The sequence below is a fragment of the Oncorhynchus nerka genome, linkage group LG2, assembly GCF_034236695.1.
Source record: "Oncorhynchus nerka isolate Pitt River linkage group LG2, Oner_Uvic_2.0, whole genome shotgun sequence".
In the NCBI taxonomy this organism is placed as follows: domain Eukaryota; kingdom Metazoa; phylum Chordata; class Actinopteri; order Salmoniformes; family Salmonidae; genus Oncorhynchus; species Oncorhynchus nerka.
In genome coordinates, this window is record NC_088397.1 from 5757027 (window position 1) to 5779029 (window position 22003).

Genomic DNA, 22003 nt, shown 5'->3' on the forward strand with positions numbered 1-22003 from the left:
TCTGCTCTGACTGTACACTTAAAAAGACATGGAGAGTGAAACCTTACTCCTGCTCTGACTGTGTAAAATGCTTCACAACATCAACTGAGCTAAAAGTTCATCAGAGAACACATACAGGAGAGAAGCCTTACTCCTGCTCTGACTGTGGGGCGAGGTTCTCTCAACTAGGCAACTTAAAACAACATGAACGTATACACACAGGAGAGAAGCCTTACTCCTGCCCTGACTGTGTAAAATGCTTCACAACAATAACTGAGCTAATAGTACACCAAAGAACACACACAGGAGAGAAGCCTTACTCCTGCTCTGTCTGTGGGGCGAGTTTCTCTCGACTGGGCACCTTAAAACAACATGAACGTATACACACAGGAGAGAAGCCTTACTTCTGCTCTGACTGTGGAAAGAGTTTCTCTCAACTGGGCCACTTAAAAAGACATGAACGTATACATACAGAAGTGAAACCTTACTCCTGCTCTGACTGTGTAAAATGTTTCAAAACATCAACTGAGCTAAAAGTTCATCATGGAACACACACAGGAGAGAAGCCTTACTCCTGCTCTGACTGTGTAAAATGCTTTACAACATCAACTGAGCTAAAAGTTCACCAAAGAACACACACAGGAGAGAAGCCTTACTTCTGCTCTGACTGTGGGGCAAGGTTCTCTCGACTGGGCACCTTAAAACAACATGAACGTACACACACAGGAGTGAAGCCTTACTCCTGCTCTGACTGTGGAAAGAGTTTCTCTCGACTGGGTAACTTAAAACAACATGAACGTATGCACACAGGAGAGAAGCCTTACTCCTGCTCTGACTGTGGGGCGAGTTTCTCTCATCCGGGCACCTTAAAACAACATGAACGTATACACACAGGAGAGAAGCCTTACTCCTGCTCTGACTGTGTAAAATGCTTCACAACATCAAATGAGTTAATAGTTCATCAAAGAACACACACAGGAGAGAAGCCTTACTCCTGCTCTGACTGTGGAAAGAGTTTCTCTCAACTGGGTGACTTAAAAAGACATGAACGTATACACACAGGAGAGAAGCCTTTCTACTGCTCTGACTGTGGGGTGAGTTTCTCTCATCCGGGCACCTTAAAACAACATGAACGTATACACACAGGAGAGAAGCCTTACTCCTGCTCTGACTGTGGGGCGAGTTTCTCTCGACTGGGCAGCTTAAAACAACATGAACGTATACACACAGGATAGAAGCCTTACTCCTGCTCTGACTGTGGAAAGAGTTTCTCTCAACTGGGTCATTTCAAAAGACACCAAGGTATACATGAAGGAGAGAAGCCTCATCAGTTCTCTCAGACCAGCTAAGATTAGACACTCCACTTAATTGTCATGTCATTAAATATTTGGCAACGTTGAATTGGATCAAATGAAGAAAGCGTAGAATGCTCTATTGTAATCCTATACAGTTGAAGTCAGAAGTTAACATACTTAGGTTGGAGTCATTAAAACTCGTTTTTCAACCACTCCACAAATTTCTTGTTAACAAACTATAGTTTTGGCAAGTCGGTTAGGACATCTACTTTGTACACGACACAAGTCATTTTTCCAGCAATTGTTTACAGACAGATTATATCACTTATAATTCACTGTATTACAATTCCAGTGGGTCAGAAGTTTTCATACACTAAGTTGACTGTGCCTTTAAATAGCTTGGAAAATTTCCGAAAATGATTTCATGGCTTTAGAAGCTTCTGATAGGCTAATTTACATCATTTTAATCAATTGGAGGTGTACCTGTTGACGTATTTCAAGGCATACCTTCAAACTCAGTGCCTCTTTGCTTGATATCATGGGAAAATCAAAAGAAATCAGCCAAGACCCCAGAAAAACTATTGTAGACCTCCACAAGTCTGGTTCATCCTTGGGAGCAATTTCCAAACGCCTGAAGGTAACAGGTTCATTCGTACAAAAAATAGTATGCAAGTATAAACACCATGGGACCACGCAGCCATCTGTCACCTAGAGATGAATATACAGCAAAGGACCTTGTGAAGATGCTGGAGGAAACGGGTACAAAAGTATCTTTGTCCACAGTCAAATGAGTCCTATATCGGCATAACCTGAAAGGCCGCTCAGCAAGGAAGAAGCCACTGCTCCAAAACAGCCATACAAACCCTGACTATGGTTTGCAACTGCACATGGGGACAAAGATTGTACTTTTTTGAGAAATTTCCTCTGTTCTGATAAAACAAAAATATAACTGTTTGGCAATAATGACTATCATTATGTTTGGAGGAAAAAGGGTGAGGCTTGCAAGCCGAAGAACACCATCCCAACCGTGAAGCACGGGGGTGGCAGCATCATGTTGTGGGGGTGCGTGGCTACAGGAGGAAATGGTGCACTTCACAAAATAGAAAATTATGTGGATATATTGAAGCAACATCTCAAGACATCAGTCAGGAAGTTAAAGCTTGGTCGCAAATGGGTCTTCCAATGGACAATGACCCCAAGCATACTTCCAATGTTGTGGCAACATGGCTTAAGGACAACAAAGTCAAGGTATTGGAGTGGCCATCACAAAGCCCTGACCTCAATCCTATAGAACATTTTTGGGCAGAACTGAAAAAGCAAGGAGGCCTACAAACCTGACTCAGTTACACCAGCTCTGTCAGGGGGAACGGGCCAAAATTCACCCAACTTATTGTGGAAAGCTTGTGGAAGGCTACCTGAAATGTTTGACCCAAGTGAAACAATTTAAAGAGATGCTACCAAATACTAATTGAGTATATGCAAACTTCTGACCCACTGGGAATGTGATGAAAGAAATAAAAACTGAAATAAATCATTATTTCTACTATTATTCTGACATTTCACATTCTTAAAATAAAGTGGTGATCCTAACTGACCTAAAACAGGACATTTTTACTAGGATTAAATGTCAGGAATTGTCAAACTGAGTTTAAATGTATTTGGCTAAGGTGTGTGTAAACTTCTGACTTCAACTGTAGTTTCTTACTATGAGAGAACTTTACAGAGGAAAGGGAGCGTTATAGAATGTTAGCCTTTCTTTACTTTACGGACCAGTTTGTACCTTGTCAGTTTTGATGTGTTTTGTTAGTTTCTACTGTAAAGATATTGAGATTCCCTTAGGGTTGAATATCCTCTGTGATATGTCTCAAAATGGAGTTTGATGGTTGACTGGGTTGTACTACTTGCCTCTGCAGTTTTCTGTGGGAATGAGCTGGTAGAAACAACATACTCTTTTTATATACTCTGTTCACAAAACATTAACAACACCTGCTCTTTTCATGACATAGGTGACCAGGTGAATCCAGGTGAAAAACTATGATCCAAAATAGTGTTGTTTTTGTGTATTTATTATGGATCCCCATTAACTTTCAGTAGAAAACAAGAGACTGCAGTTGCAGTGGGCTAAGGAATGAAAACACTGGACACTGGAGAATTTTAAAAACATTGCCTGGTCTGATGAATCCCGGTTCCTGCTCTTTCATGATGATGGGAGGACTATGGGGCGTAGGGTGTGTTTTCAGGGCACACATTGAGCCCCTTGATAAAAGTTTAGCAATGTTTGAATGCCACAGGATATCTAAAGCATCCTTGCCAATCTGGTGCATCCCTTCACGGCAGCAGTGTATCCATCTGCAAATTGATTTGCAGGATTATCCCCCATGCCACAAGGCTTGTCCAGGAATGGTTCCAAGAACATGACAATGAATTCAGTTTACTGCAGTGGCCTTCCGAGTCACCAGATCTCAATCCAATTGTTCATCTGTGGGAGGAGATGGAAGGAGCTATTCGGAGTAGAGATCCACTCCCAGCCACATTGACACAATTGTGGGAAGCATTGGAGTCAACATGGGCCAGCATCCCTGTGAACACTCTCAACACCTTGGACAGTCTATGCCCCGACGACTTGAGGCTGTTCTGAGGACAAAGGGGGGTGCAACTCAATATTTGGAAGGTGTTCCTAATGTTTTGTGCACTCTGTGTATATCAGATAAAGATGTTGTGGTGATCAGTTTTCAGCTTTAGTTTGGGTGAATTATTTTATATTACTAAACAATTGTGTTTAATGATAAACAGGCTATGAATCAACTACTTGTATTTATTAAATTGTATCTTAATACTAGATTCATTATTTTAGTCATTGATGATGAATGTATTTGAATAACTGTATTGAATATAATTGATCTGGTGGCAGGTAGCCAGTGGTTAAGAGTGTTGGGCCAGTAACTGAAAGGTCGCTGGTTTGAATCCCGAGCCGACTAGGTGAAAAATCTGTCATTGTGCCCTTGAGCAAGCCAATTAACTCTTATTTGTCCTGTAAGTCGCTCTGGATACAAACATCTGCTAAATGACAAGAATGTAATGAAAAATAATGTTTGTACATGAATTCGTGCTGGGCAACCTTTTTTCTCATGTGTATAATTAAATGAATTAAACTGTTTTTAGTGAAATACTGTATATACAATACACAACATTGCCGCTTTGTTTACCCTGGATAGATGGACAGGACCATAGTAGGCTAGAGCAGCTAAGTTAGAGTTAATGTTAGTTAGCATGCAAGTATCCAGGCAGAGTTGCTTATGTTATCCTAGAGAAAATATAGTTTGCGACATTAACGGAAACTGATCATTAATATAACAACCATGTAAAATCCTAACGTTTTCAAAAATGTTGATGCTTACAATTATCCTTGTGTCGTTGTGTTACTGTCTTGAGGAACACATGTCGGGTGAATGACATGCTCTTTCTGCTACTCCCAGTTTTGAGACATGACGGTTATAAATTGTAATTAATTCCGTTGTGAAATTGTAAACTAATGATTTGAAATTACAGGTAATCTTCAGTCATTCTGTCTATATCAGAACATCTAACAAGATATTCGATTTTTTTTTTAAATCAATATATTTTATTATATTGTGTATATAATTTCGGAGCAGGGCACCTATTAAATATGTTATCTGGAGTTTTGTTATATATTGAGGTTCATCGTCTTGAGCAGAAGATTCCATGAGTAGTTGGAGCACTAAACCCTGTAGTAGATGGAAAGAAGGAAGAAAGTCAATCAGTTTTACTGTTGTTGGAAGAACAACTGCCTACTTCTGCCTACTTCCGAGGTAAAGTTGGTTTTATATTCACACATTCTGACATTAGCAAAAAAGCCATAAATAGTTATAAAAATCTGTAACTAATTCAATGATTGTCACAGAGATATAAAAATAGATATGGTTTATTCTATAAATGTCTAGCATACTTTTACAACCTTTGTTTTGAATTTAAAATTCCAGTTTTGATTTGATTGAAACATATAACATCTTAAATACAATGTAAAGCTGTTTAAATCAATAACCAATTCACCCTTTATCACAGAATCATCAAACTATATATGATTTATTCTATAAATGTCTAGCATATTTTTACAACCTTAGTTTTGAATACAAATTCCAATTTTGATTTGATAGAAATATATCAAATCTATGAGATGCCATTCTTGTAATGTTTGATATTACAACATTTATATTGCTTGAATACTTAACGATGATTAGCACCTCATTTATGTGTGCTTCTGTCAGGGTTCTGGTCAAATGCATGTCCTTTAAAGTCAATTTTGCAATTGAACAAAAATCCAATTCAATTTGAAAATGTTCCTAATTGCAAAGGCCAGTAACATAATTTGGGTATTCCAGAACTGTTATTTACATGTAAATCAACATAACCCTGTTTTATGTTTTTAATACTGCAGATAGAACGCTCTGTGTGCCAGAGATGGTTTCATTTAGCTTGTCTGGGGATGACAAAGAAGGACTTCAACAAAACCAAAATAGAACATTATTGGAAGGGGCCTATTTTTCTGTTAAATTAGAGACGTATAAATAAATGACTGTTGTTCCTTGTAACTACTTTAAAATGTGGACCTGTTGCGCTAAAAATGCAAACATTGATTTGACATACGATTTAAGATTGTAAACATTGTACAACTTTATGTACACATTGTCTAACATCATATACAGTGCCTTGCGAAAGTGTTCGGCCCCCTTGAACTTTGCGACCTTTTGCCACATTTCAGGCTTCAAACATAAAAATATAAAACTGTATTTTTTTGTGAAGAATCAACAACAAGTGGGACACAATCATGAAGTGGAACGACATGTATTGGATATTTCTAACTTTTTTAACAAATCAAAAACTGAAAAATTGGGCGTGCAAAATTATTCAGCCCCTTTACTTTCAGTGCAGCAAACTCTCTCCAGAAGTTCAGTGAGGATCTCTGAATGATCCAATGTTGACCTAAATGACTAATGATGATAAATACAATCCACCTGTGTGTAATCAAGTCTCCGTATAAATGCACCTGCACTGTGATAGTCTCAGAGGTCCGTTAAAAGCGCAGAGAGCATCATGAAGAACAAGGAACACACCAGGCAGGTCCGATATACTGTTGTGAAGAAGTTTAAAGCCAGATTTGGATACAAAAAGATTTCCCAAGCTTTAAACATCCCAAGGAGCACTGTGCAAGCGATAATATTGAAATGGAAGGAGTATCAGACCACTGCAAATCTACCAAGACATGGCCGTCCGTCTAAACTTTCAGCTCATACAAGGAGAAGACTGATCAGAGATGCAGCCAAGAGGCCCATGATCACTCTGGATGAACTGCAGAGATCTACAGCTGAGGTGGGAGACTCTGTCCATAGGACAACAATCAGTCGTATATTGCACAAATCTGGCCTTTATGGAAGAGTGGCAAGAAGAAAGCCATTTCTTAAAGATATCCATAAAAAGTGTTGTTTAAAGTTTGCCACAAGCCACCTGGGAGACACACCAAACATGTGGAAGAAGGTGCTCTGGTCAGATGAAACCAAAATTGAACTTTTTGGCAACAATGCAAAACGTTATGTTTGTCGTAAAAGCAACACAGCACCCTGAACACACCATCCCCACTGTCAAACATGGTGGTGGCAGCATCATGGTTTGGGCCTGCTTTTCTTCAGCAGGGACAGGGAAGATGGTTAAAATTGATGGGAAGATGGATGGAGCCAAATACAGGACCATTCTGGAAGAAAACCTGATGGAGTCTGCAAAAGACCTGAGACTGGGACGGAGATTTGTCTTCCAACAAGACAATGATCCAAAACATAAAGCAAAATCTACAATGGAATGGTTCAAAAATAAACATATCCAGGTGTTAGAATGGCCAAGTCAAAGTCCAGACCTGAATCCAATCGAGAATCTGTGGAAAGAACTGAAAACTGCTGTTCACAAATGTTCTCCATCCAACCTCACTGAGCTCGAGCTGTTTTGCAAGGAGGAATGGGAAAAATGTCAGTCTCTCGATGTGCAAAACTGATAGAGACATACCCCAAGCGACTTACAGCTATAATCGCAGCAAAAGGTGGCGCTACAAAGTATTAACTGAATAATTTTGCACGCCCAATTTTTCAGTTTTTGATTTGTTAAAAAAGTTTGAAATATCCAATAAATGTCGTTCCACTTCATGATTGTGTCCCACTTGTTGTTGATTCTTCACAAAAAAATACAGTTTTATATCTTTATGTTTGAAGCCTGAAATGTGGCAAAAGGTCGCAAAGTTCAAGGGGGCCGAATACTTTCGCAAGGCACTGTAGAACAAATTGCACATGAAATTAACATTTATTTTAAAGTTATTTTAAATGCATATTCTCACTTTTTTCTGAGACAATCACTGAATTAGTTATTGATTTCTTCATCTTTAAATGCAATATTTGAGATTTTATGTATTTCTATCAAATCAAAACGGGAATTTCTACTCAAAGCAAAGGTTGTAAAAGTCTACTAGACATTTATAGAATATATCATACATAGTTTGATGTTTCTGTGACAAACGGTGAATTAGTTATTGATTTATACAGTTTTTTAAATTTAAAGTTTTATTAAGTTCTTGTTTTTCAATCAACCAACAAAACACATTCCACATTCACAGATGTGACAGGCTTTAAAAAAATAAAAAGTCAAAAAATATTAATACATTTGAAAAAATTTAAATACAATTAAAATGAATGATAAAGTCAAATAAAAGCATTTATTTTTCTTAATCTATATATTTTCCTTGGTACATGTATATACATACATACATACATACATACATACATACATACATACATACATACGCACATATACATACACACACACACATACGCACACGTACTCAAAAACTAAATTAAAATAAAAACACACACACAAAAAAACAAACATACCACTTGCAGCAGCACTATCAAGGTTCTTATCAGCTATTTCAAGCATTCGCTGAGACGATGGGCCAATAATTCGTTTTTAGGTTTTACAGTACCTTACACAAAATGTATCTGCGCATTTCCCTAGTCACCCCGTTCACTCTGTCCAGTTTGAAATATAGTTGAATAGTGGGGACCAGAGTCTATCAAACTTGGGCTGTCTCTTGTGGAGGTCATAAGTGAGCTTTTCAAGAGGAAGAAAGTCAACAATCTGGTCAATCCACATTTTAAATGTAGGGGGGGTATTAGAGGCCCACAATAGAAGAATACATTTCTTAGCAAAGTATGTAATAGTCATAAGCAAATTTTCTCTGTCAGGATCAAGAACAAAGTCCTGCTGGGCATTAAGAAGATAGATACATGGGGTCATATCAAACTGTACCTCTAGTATTTTCTGTGCAGCGGTATGTACAGATTGCCAGAATCTGGCAATCTCCCTACAGCTCCAAAATACATGCATATAGGTTCCACATTCAGAGGTACATCTTTTACAGTTAGGAGACATATCTGTTTTCATTCTATGGAGTCTCAAAGGAGTATAATAACATTTGTACAAAAATTTGTAATTAGATTCTTTCATTTTTACACTGGTAGAGGAGCAGTATACCTTGTCGCAAACCTCCGCCCATAACTCATCACTAATAGTCAGACCAAGGTCCTTTTCCCAGATTATTTTCAAAGGAGTAAAGGAGGAGCTTCCTTTCTCAGAAAGGAGTCTATAGATGCAAGATATTTTGCCTTTAATGGATTGTGCTGTGACAAGAAGGGTTTCAACTTCGTTCAACTGAGTTCTAAACCTCCTCTTGGAGGTAAATGAGGAAATTACATGTCTAATTTGAAGATATTGAAAAAAATGGGATCTTGGCACATCGAATTCACTGCAGAGCTCTTGAAAGGATTTCAGTGTAGTGGTTTTCTGATGAAATAGGTCTGAAAAGGTCCTGATTCCTAGTATGCCAAAGATTAAAGTTGGCATCCCTCAGGGCTTTTGGCAAGTCTGGGTTGCCTACTATAGGCGAGTGAGAACATATTTGGGAGGAAATGCCCAGGTATTTCTTACAGTCCCTCCACGCTAGTAGGGTGCTGTAAATCACAAAGGATTTGGCTATGTTGCCCACTTCACTAAAGTTATTAATGAATATAATTGAGCTTAAGGGCAATGAACCACAGGATTGGGCTTCTATCTGAATCCACGTTGACTCTTGTCTGTTTGTGATCCATGTTAGCATGTTGCGGATTTGGGCAGACCAGTAGTACAATTGAAGGGAGGGAAGGGCAAGGCCACCTTTAGATTCGGGTTTTGATAAAGTGGAAAACTTGATCCTAGGTTTTTTATTGCCCCATATAAATTTGGTGATGCTTTGGTTAGTTGTTTTGAAGAAGGAAACTGGGAGATAGCATGGGAGCATCTGAAATAAGTAGTTCAGTCTAGGGAGGACGTTCATACGGATTACATTAATTCTTCCTACTAAGCTAATTGGGAGGGAGATCCAGGTTTGGAGATTGTTCTTGATTCGATCCAGGAGTGGAAGATAATTTTCCTTAAAAAGGCTATTCAGATCTGGTGTTATGAAGATCCCGAGGTATTGAAACCCCTGTGTTTTCCATTGGAAAGGACAAAGTGTCTTCATAGAGCTGGTGAGTGTAATATTGAGAGGGCAGACAGTGGATTTGTTAAAATTGATCTTATAACCTGAAAACTTGCCATACTGAGCAATTGTGTCTAAAATGAGAGGGAGGGATTTCTCAGGGTTGGATATGTAGAGCAAGACATAATCCGCGTAAAGCGAAATCTTGTGCTGCAGGCCACCTGCAGAAACACCCATAATACTTGGATTGCTCCTTATCAGCTCTGCCAGAGGCTCCGCCCCCAACAAGTAGAGCAGCGGGGACAGCGAGCACCCTTGTCTTGTGTCCCGTTCCAGAGGGAATCTGTCAGAGTTCAGTCCATTAGTAGTCACCATGGCATTTGGATGAGAGTATAGTGATTTGATCCATTTAATAAAATTTGGGCCCATATTGAACTTTTCTAAGACTGAAAACAGAAAGCTCCACTCCATCCTGTCAAACGCCTTCTCAGCATCCAGTGAAGCCAGCAGGACAGGGGTCTTTTGTGCGTTTACTTGATCAATAATATCAAAAAGACGGCGAATGTTATCAGAAGAGTATCTGTCTCTAATAAATCCAGTTTGGTCCGCTTTTATTATTTTGGGAAGAAGAGTGTTTAGTCTTATGGCGAGCAATTTGGTAATTATTTTATAGTCGAAATCCAACAAGCTTATGGGCTGGAAGGACGAGCAGGATAGGGGGTCCTTGTCCTTTTTAGCAACACTGTAATGCGAGCTGTGTGCATTGAGTCTGGGAGAACTCCGTTTTGCAAAAATCCTCCAGTATTGGCATGAAGATAGGGCTGAGCTGGGGCCAAAAGCTTTATAGAACTCTCTGGGGAATCCATCTGGGCCTGGGGACTTATTAGGTGGCATGGAGGTAATTGCCTCCAGGATCTCCTCAGGAGTGAAGGGGAGTTGAGATCTTCCTGGTCGGTCTCTGATAGTTTAGGTAGCGAGATTCCCTCTAGGAAAGAGTGGAGTTCTGCCTCCGTGTGTTTTCTCTCAGAGGTATATAGTTTGCAGTAAAAATCATGAAAAGTTAAATGGATCTTTTTGGGTCATATGTGACCTCGTCCTCTGCTGTTCGGATAGCCATGATTGTACGCTCTGACTGCTCCTTTTTAATTGGTAAGCAAGCAATCTACTGGGCCTATTGCTATACTCATGGTATTTCTGTTTAGTAAAGAAAACTTTTTTTTATCTCCGAGTGTAGTCCAAATTCAGTTTGGCTTTGGCTGCTTTAAGATGACTCCAGGAAGTGCTGTCTAGGGATTGTTTATGTATTTTTTCACAGCATTCCAGCTCCCTCTCAAGATCTAGCCTGTGTGCTTCCATTGCTTTTTTCTTAGAGGAAGCATATGCAATTAGATGACCTCTTAGTGTGGCTTTAGCAGCGTCCCACATTGTGGCCGGAGAAACAGGGGAATCTTTATTGTCTTGTGTGTAGTTGTCTATCCATGTAGTTACTAATGTATGGAACTCGTCATTTGATAGCATGGAGGTGTTGAATTTCCAGCTCTTTGACCTCGGGATGTTTTTGCAGAGGTCAAAGCGGAGGTGGACAAAGGCGTGATCTGAAAGTGCTATGGGTCCGATTGTACAAGTGGCTGAATTTATGAAACTCTTTGGGATAAAAATGTAATCTATACAGGAGTAGGTGTTATGGACATTAGAGTAGTATGTATAGTCCATAGATGAGCTATTATTCTCTCTCCAGATATCTATCAGCCCCATCTCTTTAGTAAGAGAGTTCAACATCTTTGCAGATCTAGGATTTGTGGTGGGGACTTGAGATGATTTGTCTAGGGTTGGGTTAAGGGTACAATTAAAATCTCCGGCCACCACACCAAAGGAGACAATGCTCATTGAACAGGGTTATAATTTTTGACATGAAGGCAGGAGTATCTGTGTTAGGGGCGTATATGTTTAATATAGTAATTGGTTGACCATATAGTGACCCAGTTATCAAAATAAATCTCCCCTCCAGATATGTTTTTGTCTATTATGAATGTAACATTTTTATGGATAAGTATGGCTGTGCCTCTACTGTTTGATTTGAAAGATGAGAAATACACCTGTCCCACCCAAGCTCTGCGGAGTTTGGCATGTTCAGCATCACAGAGGTGTGTCTCTTGTAATAGCGCAATGTCTGCTTTTTCCTTTTTTAGAGCACATAGTATCTTTTTCCGTTTTATTGCATGCCCTAGACCATGGCAGTTCCATGTCAATAGATTTAAGGTATTAGTCATCGTCATCGAGCAGTAATCGAACTTTAGTGCAAGTCATCGCTGGGTAAAAGTGGATAGTAATTACAGCTGCGTTCACATAAAAGGAAAATAAATGGTGTACATAAAATAATAATCTCTGAACACCCCAGCCGAGTTCCCAAACAACTCTACACATCCCGTTGGATCTATTACCCCCCCGCTCAGTCTCAATTCTGTGTTCCGAATAAAACAAAAACCGGGAACAGTTAGCAACGCACAACGTCTCCCTCTCCCCACCAAAGAAATGCCTCATCCTCTCCACCCCGCATTGAGTAAATAACACAGTTGCCCTCGTCCAGACCTCAGTAAAAGAGGGGAGAAAAATAAAATCAATAGCCCAGCCTACATATACCTCCCCCAAGGGACATAGGGAACCCCAGGTAATAATAGCAACCACAAAAAAAACAGGGAAATAAAAGTAGGCTGAAACATTAGTAGGCCTAGGTTAGGCTATACAGCCCATCCCTCTCAGTTAAAGGAAAATAAATATAAATTGGACGGCTGTAATGACATTTAGGGGGTGGGTCTCTGGATATCGGCTATATGTCGTCTTACCTCCTTTAGTAATGGCATTAATCGCATTTAGTCATTGGTCTGTTTCTCATTGGCCAGTATTGTCTTTCAAAAAACGTTTTGCCTCTTCGGGAGTTTTGAAGTGTCGCAAGGCTCCTTGGTGAAGAATCCTGAGCTCGTTTGGGTATTTGAATCCCCTGAAGATGCCTCGGTCAATGGAGTATTTCTTCACTTCGTCAAATTCTCGGCGCTTTCGGCGTATTCCAGTTGACAGGTCCTGGTGTAAAGCGAGTTTGGCGTTTCCCACTGTGATGGTGTTGTTTTTCGCCGCCTGTAGGACTCGTTCCTTGTCGGTGAATCTCAGGAAACGTATGGTGATTGGGCGCGGTGGTTGTCTGGCTGCTGGTGGGGGCCTCAGTGCTCGGTGAGCTCTCTCGAGTTCTATGGGCCTGTCGGTGGGCAGGTGGAGCCACTCGTGAAGTTTGTCTTGCAGGTAGCGGATCAGTGGCATGTTTCCCTCTTCTTTTTCGCCCAGATTGAATAGAACACAATTATTCCTTCGCCCCGTTTTCCAGGTCCTCTGTTTTCTCTTCCAGATGCTCGATTTTCTTTTTAGCATATGCTATTGTTTCCATGGCATCTGCCAATAAGTTTTCCATGGATATGATTCGCCCCTCTGCCTCGTCCAGGCGCCCCGCGTTTATGGTTATCTTGTTGTTGATGTCAGGCAATGTGTTTTCCAGGATTGTCACCTTGCCCCCTATCGCACTGAGCTGAGAGTTAATGGCATCTAATTTGGTGTTTAGTTCTGTACGTTGGGATCTCAACTCCGAGAGGATGTCTTCGACAGAGTGCGAGGTTGTGCCTCGTGGGGGAGCGGGTTCTCTTGCTCCTGGCTAATGGCGCTAGCTTCTTCTTGGAGGCTTTTTCCGTATGTCGCCTTTTGTAGCCGCCATGACTTTTTCTTACTAAAGCTAAACGAGTGTGCGCTTGGAGTGGAGGTAAGATTAGGAATTGGAAACTACTTGTGCAGAGTTTAGTTCACGCGGCCATCTCGTTCAAGGGTCACGTGATCCCCCGATTTATACAGTTTTAAATGATATTTGATAGATTTTATAGAATAAACCATATCTATTTTTGTTTCTGTGACAATCAATTCATTTGTTATTGCAATGGCTTCATTATTGCAATCAATTCATTTGAAATTGCAATGGCTTTTGGCGAATGAATGTCTGAATATGAAACCAACTTCACCTCGGTCTTGCTACTCGTGATTTTTTAAATATATATTTCTTACCTTTATCTCAATGACTGCCTACTAAGGAACGGTGGGTTAACTACATTGTTCAGGGACAGAACGACAGATTAATGCTATGTAAACTCGGGGATTCGATTCAGCAACTACCTGTGATGCTAGGATATAAATCATATGCAGTGTGAGCTATTGTGAATAAGCAACTGCAGTTATGAAATTGATAAAAGAATGGCCATGTTTCAAGTGTGTGCCGACGGAATCTTTTTGGTATTTATTAGGATCCCCATTAGCCGCTGCAAAAGTATCAGAATTGTTCACTTCTCAAACCGGGCTTGGTCTGCTTCCCAAGCGTTCTCTGAAGTCTCGCGTTGTTACGTCTCTGTGTTTAGAAACTGGTAGTGGGGAAACAGGAAGTTCCGCGCAGGCGCACATCATTCTTCAGAATTAAGGATACGTCAGAATTGTGCAGTCGAGACGACAACTTCTGTGTCCGTTTCAAATATATTACTACTGGTATGTAATAGCACGTTCTAATATCGAAAGAACATTTCATAACATGCTGGGTAACAAATACGTCAAGGTATTATCAGGTTTGATAAAGGTTTTATGTGCTATTTTTTTTATGTCAAACCGCGTGAGTGAACGTGATCATCTTTTTCAAGTCACATAGTTAGATACTTTGGTAGTCTGAGTGGATGTATATAATTTCGTCAATGTAATTTCATAAACGATCAATCTATTTGAGATTTCTGGGTTCGTTTTACATGTCGTTTTTGGTTTTGTGTAAAATTCGGGAGATGGTAAAATGGCGGAACCCACTCGGTCTGCATCAACATACTTCAGTGCAGGCAGTGGGTGCAGCAGAGAGACCATTTTACGGTTGCGCTACTGTTTTGGAGCTAAATGTAATGATTATCAATCAGTTTTCTACATGTGTACTAATCATGAGACATTCAGCTGTTTCTGTCTATCTATAAATGTTACTATGGTGTGAACGGAAATACTATTGTTTTTTGATTGAAATAATACAGGGAAGACTAGGTTATTCAGGAAAATAGTACATAGTGCTGCCTAAAACATACTGCAAACTTGTACTAAATGTTTTTTTAGTAATTTGTGCATTTATGTGAATTCAGGAAATCTACTATAGATTAAGTGCATTTAGAGTTGTGTTGCCTAATTTAAAGTGTATGCTTTGTATAATGTGAATTAATTAATGTTTTGTTGCCAATGCTTAGCTATCAGATCTATTGAAATCAGTGCTTGACTTGTACCAGCACCTCAAATTTCTACTGTTTGAGCTCATGCTCCTCTTATAGAAAATTAGCTCAACAGTATTGTGGAGCTCCTTTACCTAAATATAAACCATATTTTTAGAGAATAAAGAAAGTCTTGACAGTTCTGGCACTAACTTTTGTGTCCGTTTCTCTTTATTAATACTGGCCAACTCAGATTAAGTCTGAGGCCGGTAACATCAACAGTGAGGACAAACCCAGCCTGCCTCTCTCCTTCTACACTGAGTCCAAATCTACAGTCACTGGGTCCTGATTGTGACAGTAGAGCCCAGTTTTTACAGCAGGATCCAGAGATGGCATCAGTGAAGCTGGAAGACTGCAGTCAAACAATGGAGCTGAATGTCAACATTAAAGATGAAGAAGAGGAGGAGGAGATTGGGACAAATGTTTCTCATGGTAAGAGCAGGTTCTATCTAACTAAGTTTGTTATTCGTTCCAACTTCCCACTGTGCATGAAAAGTTGCTGTAGAACTGTTATATTTATTTATTTTATTTCACCTTTATTTAACCAGGTAGGCCAGTTGAGAACAAGTTCTCATTTACAACTGTGACCTGGCCAAGATAAAGCAAAGCAGTGCGACAAAAACAACAGAGTTACACATGGGATAAACAAACGAAAGATCTATATGTAGTGTGTGCAAATGTAGTAAGATTAGTGAGGTAAGACAATAAAAGCCACAGTTGCAAATTAATTACAATTTAGCATTAACACTGGAGTGATAGATGTGCAGATGATGATGTGCAAGTAGAGATACTGAGGTGCAAAAATAAATAACAATATGCGGATGGGGTAGTTAGGTGGGCTATGTACAGATGGGCTGTGTACAGGTGCAATGATCGGTAAGCTGCTCTGACAGCTGATGCTTAAGTTAGTGAGGGAGATATGACTCCAGCTTCAGTAATTTTTGCAATTCGTTCCAGTCATTGACAGCAGAGAACTGGAAGGAGAGGAGTTGGCTTTGAGGATGACCAGTGAAATATGCCTGCTGGACCAAGTGTTACTGGTGGGTGTTACTATGGTGACCAGTGAGCTGAGATAAGGCAGTTCTTTACCTAGCAAAAACTTATAGATGACCTGGAGCCAATGGGTTTGGTGACGAATATGAAGCGAGGGCCAGCCAACAAGAGCATACAGGTCGCAGTGGTGGGTAGTATATGGGGCTTTGGTGACAAAACGGATGGCATTGTGGTAGACTACATCCAATTTGCTGAGTACTGTTCGAGGCTATTTTGTAAATGACATCGCCGAAGTCAAGGATCGGTAGGATAGTCAGTTTTACGAGGGTATGTTTGGAAGCACGAGTGAAGGAAGCTTTGTTGTGAAACAGAAAGCCGATTCTAGATTTATTTTTGGATTGGAGATGCTTAATGTGAGTCTGGACGGAGAGTTTACAGTCTAACCAGACACCTAGGTATTTGTAATTGTCCACATATTCTAAGTCAGAACCGTCCAGGGTAGTGATGCTGGTCGGGCGGGCGGGTACGGGCAGCGATCTGTTGATGAGCATGCATTTAGCTTTACTAGCATTTAAGAGCAGTTGGGGGCCACGGAAGGAGTGTTGTATGGCATTGAAGCTCATCTGGAGGTTTAACACAGTGTCCAAAGAAGGGCCGGAGGTATACAGAATGGTGTCGTCTGCGTAGAGGTAGATCAGAGAATCACCAGCAGCAAGAGCGAGATCATTGATATATACAGAGAATTGAACCCTGTGGAACCCCCAGAGACCGCCAGATGTCCGGACAACAGGCCCTCCGATTTGATAGACTTAACTCTGTCTGAGATGTAGTTGGTGAACCAAGCGAGGCAGTCATTAGAGAAACCAAGGCTGTTTAGTCTGCCAATAAGAATGTGGTGATTGACAGAGTCGAAAGCCTTGGCCGGGTCAATGAAGACGGCTGCACAGTACTGTCTTTTATCGATGGCAGTTGTGATATCGTTTAGGACCTTGAGCGTGGCTGAGGTGCATCCGTGACCAGCTCGGAAACCAGATTGCATAGCAGAGAAGGTACGGTGGGATTCGAAATGGTCGGTGATCTGTTTAACTTGGCTTTTGAATACTTTAGAAGGGCAGGGCAGGATTTCATGATGAACTGTTTTAATGAGAAGGTAGATGTTATGTCATGCTACTGAGACTTGGTGGTTTGACACCAGTATTGCCAGCATGTGTTTTATTCACTGGTCTATCTGGAGTGATCAGAGTGTAGACTAAAGAAGTGAGGTAGACAAACTGCCAGTGTTTTAAAGTTCTATGAAGGGAGTCTGTGCAGTTTCTAACCCTTGTGATAGTGAGTGGAGGATGATATAGCTCATACTTTTCTTGTCTTATGAGATACTTTTAGAATAGTTTTATTCCCTTTTTGTATTGCACAGCCTACTGATATGAATACGTACAGTACCAGACTACTGATATGAATACATACAGTACCAGCCTACTGATATGAATACATACAGTGCCAGCCTACTGATATGAATACGTACAGTACCAGCCTACCGATATGAATACGTACAGTACCAGCCTACTAATATGAATACGTACAGTGCCAGACTACTGATATGAATACGTACAGTGCCAGCCTACTGATATGAATACGTACAGTACCAGCCTACCGATATGAATACGTACAGTACCAGCCTACCGATATGAATACGTACAGTACCAGCCTACCGATATGAATACGTACAGTACCAGCCTACCGATATGAATACGTACAGTACCAGCCTACCGATATGAATACGTACAGTACCAGCCTACCGATATGAATACGTACAGTACCAGCCTACCGATATGAATACGTACAGTACCAGCCTACCGATATGAATACGTACAGTACCAGCCTACTGATATGAATACGTACAGTACCAGCCTACTGATATGAGTACGTACAGTAACTGCCTACTGATATGAGTACGTACAGTACCAGCCTACTGATATGAATACGTACAGTACCAGCCTACTGATATGAGTACATACAGTACCAGCCTACTGATATGAATACATACAGTACCAGCCTACTGATATGAATACATACAGTACCAGCCTACTGATATGAGGCTTGTACAATTGTTTTTTGAAGTAAACCGTGAATACAAGGTTATCAATGAAAATATCACATAGTGATGCCTAAAACTGTAACCTTGTACAAAATGGTTTGAGTCTTTTATGCATTTATCTACTACAGGTTAAGTTTTAGCTCAAAAGTATTGTGGAGCTCCTGCACCAAAATATAAACAGTACCAGCACCCAAAATGTTTATCGACAACTTTTTCAGTCCAAGTCAAGCAATGAATTAGATAATTGAACAAAATATATATATTTAGTAAAGAATAAAGACCTTGCCAAAACTGTCAAGAAAATATCTTGTCTGTTTCTCTTATACTATTTGCAGACTCAGGTATGAGGTCGGTAACATCAACAGTGAGGACAAACCCAGCCTGCCTCTCTCCTTCCACACTGAGTAGAAACCTACAGTCACTGGGTCCTGATTGTGACAGTGGAGCCCAGTTTACACTGCAGGATCCAGAGATGGCATCAGTGAAGCTGGAAGACTGCAGTCAAACACTGGAGCTGAATGTCAACATTAAAGATGAAGAAGAGGAGGAGAAGATTGGGACATCTGTTAGTCATGGTAAGAGCTGGTTCCGTCTAATTTTGTTGTTCGTTACAACTTCTCCGCTGTGCATGAAAAGTTGCAGTATAACTGTTTCAATGAGAACGTATATATTATTTCATGTTACTGACACTTGCATGATTTGACACCAGTATTGCCAGCATTTGTTTTATTCACTGGGCGATCTGGAGTGATCAGAGAGTAGACTGAAGAAGTGTAGTAAAACTGACAGTGTTTTTAAATTCTATGAAATGAGTCTGTGTAGTTTCTAACCCTTTTTGATAGTGAGTGGAGGATGATATGGCTCATCATTTTCATGACTTATGAGATAGTTTTAGATTAGTTTTATTCCCCTTTTGTATTGCGCAGCCTACTGATATGAATTACGTACAGGTAGCCTAGTGGTTGGAGAGATGGGCCAGTAATCGAAAGGTCGCTGGATCGAATCCCCGAGCTGACAAGGTAAAAATAAACTCGGCAAAAAAAGAAACGTCCTCTTACTGTCAACTGCGTTTATTTTCAGCAAACTTCATGTGTAAATATTTGTATGTAAAATAACAAGATTCAACAACAGACATAAACTGAACAAGTTCCATGGACATGTGACTAACAGAATAGAATAATGTGTCTCTGAACAAAGGGGGGGTCAAAATCAAAAGTAACAGTCAGTATCTGGTGTGGCCACCAGCTGCATTAAGTACCGCAGTGCATCTCCTCATGGACTGCACCAGATTTGCCAGTTCTTGCTGTGAGATGTTACCCCACTCTTCCACCAAGGCACCTGCAAGATCCCGGACATTTCCTGGGGGAATGGTCCTATCCCTCACCCTCCGATCCTACAGGTCCCAGACGTGCTCAATGGGATTGAGATCCGGGCTCTTCGCTGGCCATGGCAAAACACTGACATTCCTGTCTAGCAGGTGTGATGTTCGGATGTATCGATCCTGTTCAGGGGTTGTGGTCTATTCCAAAGGCCAAAATCAACATCCTCACGAATTCTATGCAAAGGAGATGTGTGCCGGAGGAGGCAGCGGCAGATACCCACTTCTCCAATGCTTAATGTGTAAATTAGGATTTGCTGGAACCAAAAGTGAGTCAGAGCGGGTGACCTGCGGGTCTCCGAGGTACCAGAACACGTTAAATAAAATACCTTTATAAAAAAGCATTGCATGCATTATCATGGCTTTAATGTACTGGCATATTATAATGGTTTTATTTTATTTAACTAGGCAAGTCAGTTAAGAACCAATTCTTATTTACAGTGACTGCCTACCTGTACCAAACCCATGGAGATTCTTGGGAATATGGTCACCATAATTTGCAAATAAAAAAAATAAAAAATCCTACAATGTGATTTTCTGGATTTTTTTCTTCTCATTTTGTCTGTCATAGTTGAAGTGTACCTATTACATTTACATTTAAGTCATTTAGCAGACGCTCTTATCCAGAGCGACTTACAAATTGGTGCATTCACCTTATGACATCCAGTGGAACAGTAGTGCATCTAAATCTTTTAAGGGGGGGTGAGAGGGATTACTTTATCCTATCCTAGGTATTCCTTAAAGAGGTGGGGTTTCAGGTGTCTCCGGAAGGTGGTGATTGACTCCGCTGTCCTGGCGTCGTATGTACCTATGATGAAAATTACAGGCCTCATCTTTTTAAGTAGGAGAACTTGCACAATTGGTGGCTGACTAAATACTTTTTTCCCCCACTGTATAAGAATTCAGCCAAATCATTGTCCAAAAATACAGATTTCCGATTTGTTATGAAAACTTGAAATCGACCATTCCGATTAATCGGTAGACCTCTACTTCAGATCCCACTCGAAGCTATTGACAAAATCCAACTTGAATGTGTACACCGCTTCGGACAGAGAGGCCAAAGTTATGAACGCCCAATCGTTGCCAAATTTGCTACATTTAAAGATAAAATAATGGTTAAAAGCCAGGGTAAAAGACTTGCCAAAAAATTGTCATGAATGATCAGTTTCCGAAGGAAATTGCAGAACGGCGTAAAGTTCTGTATCCAATTTTCAAAGAAAATAGATTAAAAGGGAAACGAGTAGCTCTCGTCGTTGATAAACTATATATTAATAACCAGTTGTTCAGAGACACAAAGACGACTCCATGGTTATTTAAATAATTACAAAGTTCTCATAGATGAGGAAAATAATGAAACACAATTCTAGCCCGGTTATGGATTGTAACAATACCATAAAAAAAGCTTTTGTATATATCTTCACCTGTAACTAATTGGAACACACAAGCACTAATTCAACATGGTGAAGATACAAACCAAGTAAACAGAAGGCACAGTATGTGTGGATGGTGTGGGTGTGTTTTATTATTTTAATTTTATTGTTTTGTTTGAGAAAGTTGAGTGGGTAATGGAATGGTTGCATATCCCAGAACCAATGTATTGCTGTGAGCCGGGGTATGAGCGGGCTGTCAATGTTCAGATGATGGATATACTTTTATAATGAATTATACTTCTTATTTATTTATTGTCCTATCATGGAGGAACAATTTTAAAATAACTTATACATTTGATGTATTTATTGTCCTATCATGGGGAACTACATTTTTAAAATAAATTATATCTATTTATTTATTTATCCTAATTTAATGGTACGGTCCACAACCCTAGACACCCACCTGAATGACCCAGATACTAAGGAGAAATCCCTAACTGTTTTATGGGCCTGCTGTAAGAGGTCTGTATGCAGCCAAAATGCGGTCAGAGACCAAGAGCAGCACTGCCCCCTCAAGATTCTGAGCCTGCCGGTCAGGTTTGGTCCTGCAAAGCCAAAGGCCCCTAAAGGGAGAGCATGCTACACAAGGAAATTCTCAAAGCTGCTAATGAGAACCTTAACGACCTTGTACCTAGCCGGTGGGGATTCCGGTGGGGTGCCCCCACTCAGGCAGTGGCAGTGCTGGCAACACTAGCTGCAGTAACCCATGGGGGGGGGTCACACTCTGACTTTCAGAGAGGGGGTATATTGTGACCCTGGTGGCGCAAAATCAAAGTCTGACTGCATGGAGATGCTTGGGAATATGGTCAATACGGGTGACTGTATTGTGGGTGTTTCAGGGAAAAGGTGTACATTTGACCTCCATCATCTAGGATGTGAAAATGGTTCATAAAATCTCAATTTCTGCCCATTTTTTGTGCTGTCTTGCAGGCTGTATCGTGCAGCT

At 40.3% G+C, this 22003-nt stretch overlaps 2 protein-coding genes and 1 long non-coding RNA gene across 7 annotated transcripts in view; all 3 read left to right on the top strand.

Annotated features, from left to right (window-relative positions):
- Window positions 1–22003, top strand: part of LOC135573307 (gastrula zinc finger protein XlCGF57.1-like) — a 103440-nt gene that overhangs the window by 57596 nt on the left and 23841 nt on the right. For 2 of the 5 annotated variants that reach the window (XM_065022181.1, XM_065022191.1), the window contains exons 1-3: window positions 14310–14415; window positions 15355–15593; window positions 18585–18824. The exons of the other annotated variants lie outside the window; for them this stretch is intronic. In XM_065022181.1, coding sequence (XP_064878253.1) covers window positions 15491–15593; window positions 18585–18824 — 343 coding nt within the window. In that variant the 5' untranslated portion in view covers window positions 14310–14415; window positions 15355–15490. Of the gene's footprint in view, window positions 1–14309; window positions 14416–15354; window positions 15594–18584; window positions 18825–22003 lie in introns of those variants that run through there. 5 annotated transcript variants of the gene reach the window in all.
- Window positions 33–4748, top strand: LOC135562400 (zinc finger protein 135-like; the record flags this gene model as incomplete). Its single annotated transcript, XM_065004802.1, has 1 exon — window positions 33–4748. A coding segment is annotated over one exon (1182 nt), but the record flags the coding sequence as incomplete, so codon positions are not given.
- LOC135573345 (uncharacterized) lies at window positions 18831–20155 on the top strand. The gene is made up of 2 exons (XR_010464672.1): window positions 18831–19268; window positions 19584–20155. It is a non-coding gene; the product is annotated as an uncharacterized LOC135573345 (long non-coding RNA).